This window comes from Marmota marmota, unplaced genomic scaffold, assembly GCF_001458135.2.
Source record: "Marmota marmota marmota unplaced genomic scaffold, marMar, whole genome shotgun sequence".
In the NCBI taxonomy this organism is placed as follows: domain Eukaryota; kingdom Metazoa; phylum Chordata; class Mammalia; order Rodentia; family Sciuridae; genus Marmota; species Marmota marmota.
The window spans coordinates 14440595-14445991 of NW_025999842.1; the positions used below are offsets into that span (position 1 = coordinate 14440595).

The 5397-nt window shown below is 37.2% G+C and overlaps 1 protein-coding gene across 1 annotated transcript; it reads left to right on the top strand.

Moving 5' to 3' along the window:
• The first annotated feature begins 2094 nt into the window (after window positions 1–2094).
• On the top strand, window positions 2095–2617 carry LOC107152720 (thioredoxin-like). The gene has a single exon (XM_048802231.1). It carries the CDS (start codon window positions 2156–2158, stop codon window positions 2471–2473), a length of 318 nt encoding a protein of 105 aa, XP_048658188.1. The 5' UTR covers window positions 2095–2155; the 3' UTR covers window positions 2474–2617.
• The last annotated feature ends 2780 nt before the right edge of the window (window positions 2618–5397 follow it).

Consider the following 5397-nt stretch of genomic DNA (forward strand, 5'->3'; position numbering starts at 1 on the left):
AGAAGCAGCCTCCGCAGGCTCCCCAGCCCTGGGCCAGGGCATTCCGGGAGCCGGAACTCGGCCGCCCCGCGCTCGGTGTTCGCTCCGATAAGATCAGGTTCTAAGAAGCCCCCAGGCACTGAACCCTAGCAATCTGTCTGCAAGCCGCAGGCGAATGGCAGCCTGAAATTACCTGTTCTATGGCTGAATGAGCTGCGGTCAGTCGAAAACAGGGATGGTGACGTCAGCTTTCCAACATGGTGGCTGCTGGCCTCCTCTGTAGTCTGACCGGTGTGGAGAACCGAGATGGACCGCTTCCTTCCCCCGTCTCAAACCCAGAATTCAGCCCTGAGTACGGTGCTTGCACGGCTGGCAGAAACTGCAGCGCTGTATCCCTGCGTCGCTATCTCCTCGTTTCCCAACGCGCGCTGCAGACTCTAGCCGCGGGGCGATTTGCTGAATAAGCAGTGTTACCCTCCGTGCGACAAACCTCTCGCGTTTGAGTCCCCGTAGCCGATCCTCGTGAGATGGAAATCCTTCCTCCAGGTTCCGGAGCACCCCACTATTGCTGGAAATGCCTAACAAGATAGCCTTTAGCTGTCCTGACTTGTCATACTCCCACACAGTGAAGCAGCACAAGGGGGCAATGCACTCCCCTCGCCGCCGCCATCTTCCTCTCGACCATGATTATTATTTTTGTTGAAGAATCACTACCTTTATATTTATATAAATCTGTATATTTATTGATGTAAAATATTTGTCTTCTACTGTCATTGGTCTTCACTGTAAATTTTTAAGATGTTCCAGCTCACTTGATTTGTTAGTCAGTGTTACTATGCCTGTACCCTCCCATTTTTTTTCAACTTCAAAAAATTTGCTACCTGTATTTTGAAAGTGTTATTTGGCATAATCTTAGGATCTTAGAGTACTTTTTATTCTGATACTCCCCTTTATTCATTCATTTTGTATCTTCTCATAAATAGTCATCATCATTATTATTGTTTTGCCATTACTATTGTTCATTTTTGGTTGCTATTCTCATTTTCTCATATCTTTGGTCTGCCTTCTACTTTTTTACTTCTAGTCAATTTACTTTTTTTTTGATGTATGCTTTAGGAATACTTTCAGTGAAATCTTGTAAACGACAAGCTTTTGTTTCTCTGAAGATGCTTTTCTATTTTTAGTATAAATAAAATGTATCTGGGTATACAATTCTAAGTTCAGTATTTTGAGCAAGTGGCTTTATAGGCTGTTGTTTCTGATTTAAAAAAAATCTACTCTCAATCTAATTGTTCATTGTATGCAATCAATCTTTTGTTTTTATTCTTCTGAAATTTAAAAAAAAAAACTTGGATTTGAATTTATTTCTATGTATCTTGTTTATTTTACTTATTGTGGTTTAATATGAGCTTTTTTTATTGGTTGTTCAAAACATTACAAAGCTCTTGACATATCATATTTCATACATTTGATTCAAGTGGGTTATGAACTCCCATTTTTACCCCAAATACAGACTGCAGAATCACATCGGTTACACATCCACGTTTTTACGTAATGCCATATTAGTGACTGCTGTATTCTGCTACCTTTCCTATCCTCTGCTATCCCCGCTCCCCTCCCATCTTCTCTCTCTACCCCATCTGCTGTAATTCAACTCTTTCCCTTGTTGTTTTTTTCCCTTTCCCTTCACAACCTCTTATATGTAATTTTGTATAACAATGAGAGTCTCCTTCCATTTCCATGCAATTTCCCTTCTCTCTCCCTTTCCCTCCCACCTCTCTTCTATGTTTAATGTTAATCTTTTCCTCATGCTCTTCCTCCCTGCTCTGTTCTTAGTTGCTCTCCTTATATCAAAGAAGACATTTGGTATTTGTGTTTTAGGGATCAGCTAGCTTCACTTAGCATAATCTGCTCTAATGCCATCCATTTCCCTGCAAATTCCATGATTTTGTCATTTTTTAGTGCTGCGTAATACTTCATTGTGTATAAATGCCATATTTTTTTTTATCCATTCATCTATTGAAGGGCATCTAGGTTGGTTCCACAGTCTAGCTATTGTGAATTGTGCTGCTATGAACATCGATGTGGCAGTATCCCTACAGTACGCTCTGTCCGGCGCCTTGCATTCGTTTACATCCTTTGCAGCCCTCTCTTGTCAGATCCCCCAACAGCCAAAATGGTGAAACAGATCGAAAGCAAGGAAGCTTTTCAGGAAGGCTTGAATTCTGCAGGAGACAAGCTTGTAGTAGTTGACTTCTCGGCCATGTGGTGCGGCCCTTGCAAAATGATCAAGCCTTTCTTTCATTCCCTCTCTGAAAAGTATTCCAACGTGTTGTTCCTTGAAGTAGATGTGGAGGACTGTCAGGATGTTGCTGCAGAGTGTGAAGTCAAATGCATGCCTACCTTCCAGTTTTTTAAGAAGGGTCAAAAGTTGGGTGAGTTTTCTGGAGCTAATAAGGAAAAGCTCAAAGCCACCATCAATGAATTTGCCTAATGGTGTTTTCTGAAAAACGTAACCAGCCGTCAGCTGTTTAAAACTTGTAATTTTTTTAATTTACAAAAAGTATGAAGTATGGAAGCTATATACCCAATTGCCATATAATTATAAATGACAATAAAATATAAATTCTATCCTTTTAAAAAAAAGTAATATGAGCTTTTTAATGTTGGCCATTTCCAGTTCTAATTTTTTTGGAACTATTCTTTCTGTTGACACTTTTCTTGCAGGACTCTTGTGAATTTTATACACTCATAAATATTTGATAAGGGTTGCAATGTTCCAGGTACTTTTCTAGGTATTAAGTTATTTCTAACATTGGATTTATGTTAAATTTTTATTCTGTCCTCTTTATCTATAACTTATCTTTAATATTATCTATCTCTAGTTTTTTTGCTGCTGTGTTTTAAATTATTTGGCCAGATCTTTATTTATCTACTTAATATTTTTTTAACATGACTATTTAACAATCTTTGTTTTTTTTCAGAGAGATTTTAATTTGAAATTAAAATTTTCATTTGTGGAAGAATGATTTGATCTTTTTCTAATCTACATAATTTTATTAGATTTTTATGGTTATATGTAGTAGTTAGGTTCATCCTGACAAATTCAAAATGCATGGAAATCAATTTCATTTACTTACCTACATATTTTTGTATAACATGCTATGGTTTTCTTATGTAATTACTATAGATATTGATTGTGTGATAATCTTTCAGATTGAGAACTATCATTATACCTAAAGCTAAAAATCTTTTTCATTTACTCCTACATTTAATTCTTGACTCAGTATTTATCTGCAATCTCTCCAATGTCTATGACTTTCCACTGTAAACCCTTTAGTATAACATATCATAAACTTATGTCAGGTTTATTTCAATAGCCTCTTAAGTAGTGTCACTGCTTCCAACATTGTTTACTGCCCCCTCAGTGGAAGCCCAACATTAGTCAAAACGAATAATTACAAATGTAAGTCAGATTACATTGCTTCCGTGTTTAAAGTCCATGGCCTATTCAGCCTTCTGCTAGCTGGATTTTATTTCCTTACTACTTCTTATTCTTCCATTCTTTTCCTTGCTCACTCAGGTTCAGCCATTGGCCTCTTCACTCTTCCTCAAACATACCAAGCATGTTCATCTTTGCCCTTGCTATTCTGCATGCTGGGAATGCTATTCCTTGAATAGCTGCATATGCATTTATTATGCATTTCAGAATAATGAATTATCCTTTAGCTCATGACTTAAAACTTTAAGTATTTACTTACTATCTATCTTCCACAGATTCTTTCACATCAAAATTTGGAGGATCTTGGCTTGGAAGTTATGCTTCAGCTTCTTGTGAGTTTCTTTCAGATGATGGATGGGACTTCAGACATCCTAAGTCTTTATTGGGTCTGGTACATCTGCTTCCAAAATGACTGCTCACATGTACAGCACTTTGGTGTTGGATATGATAGGAGATTTAATTTTTTTCATGACAGTTTCTACATAAGCTTTTTAAGTGTCTTTACAAATTGATCCCAAGTGAGACATCTAATAAATTAAGCCAGAAGCTGCAATGTCTTGTGGCTTAGCCTCTGAAGTCACACAGAATCTTTTCAACAGTGTCATGTCCCTCCTGGTATCACCTTCCTGGCGAGGTCTTCTTTGACTACTCAATTGCAACATCACCATGATCTTTACTTTTCTCCTTTCCCTTTTTATAGCTCTCCATCGCACTTATCATCATCTAATCTAGCAGATGTTTAATTGTTCATATTTCATGGCCATCTCTTCTCAGTGGAATGTAAAACAAGACTTCATGAAAAGAGGTAATTTGTTTTATTCATTGCTGTAATCATAGTGTCTCGTCTGGTTCATGGTAGTAGTCAATAAATTTATGTTGATCATTAGTTTCTGCTCTTTCAATTTTGCTGATCTCTGCTTCATTGAAGTTGTAAGTTTGGCCATTGTATTGTTTTATGTGTCATTTTTTCTGGCTCAAAATTTCCCTTGTGTTGTCTGACTCCTAATTTTACTATTACTTGACCCCTATGAGGAAATATTGATTTATATTTAAACAGTGTTTTAGGATTTTATAAGAAAAACCAACTATTCTCACTGCTCTTCTGATTTACCCTCATTTGAACTTCCAAATACTTTCATTTGTTCAGTAATTTTTCTGTACAGAGACCTCTGAGATCATTCTGCTGTAAGGAGAATGGGACCTTTCAGAGGTTATGAGACTGAATCTTTCAAGCTCATATGAAGGAAGGAAAATTAAGTTCCTATAGATTGTAATTTTATGATTTTTTTTTCAGAGTTTCATTACCAGAGGTTTGACAATGAACCATTTTTATAGTTTTTACAACAGGGAGCCTCCTCCTGTATCAAAGTCCACATTTTGGTGTTTACCAAGGTCGTAATTACTTAACAGGAGCAGTTCCAATGATATGCTGTGAGTAAATGCTGTGAGCTCTAAAAAGGCAAGACAAATAGTAACACAGTCCTCACAATGAACTGGAGGGATCACACACTGCTCTCTTACTGTCGTAATTTCTATTTTGGCCTCCTACCTTTGGCTGCTAGTGAGTTCTTGGAATATCTTCACTTGCTTCCCAGGCAAGATGCTTCTAGGCAGCATATAATAGTCATTGTAGGTCATGGTTAAGTAGGTTCCCTCCTTATATAGAGAGTTCTCTTGAGGTTTTGATAGATGAGTATTTTTCGTCCATATTCTCTAATATGGGTTCAGAATTTCCTTTATTTGATACTTATTTAATGTGATTTTAGGACGTAAGTTTGATGTATTCTATTTATTATGCAATCAGGAAATCAGCCTTATACATTGAACATTAGGTACTTGGAGAGGTTCCCTCTGCCTATCCTACGCAATGAAGACTCCTTAAATTGTTTGGTACTTAAACTTACATTTTTCCCTTG

Excerpts from the sequence above, each read along its gene's own strand:
- LOC107152720 (XM_048802231.1), top strand. The coding sequence starts at position 2,156 with ATGGTGAAACAGATCGAAAGCAAGGAAGCTTTTCAGGAAGGCTTGAAT.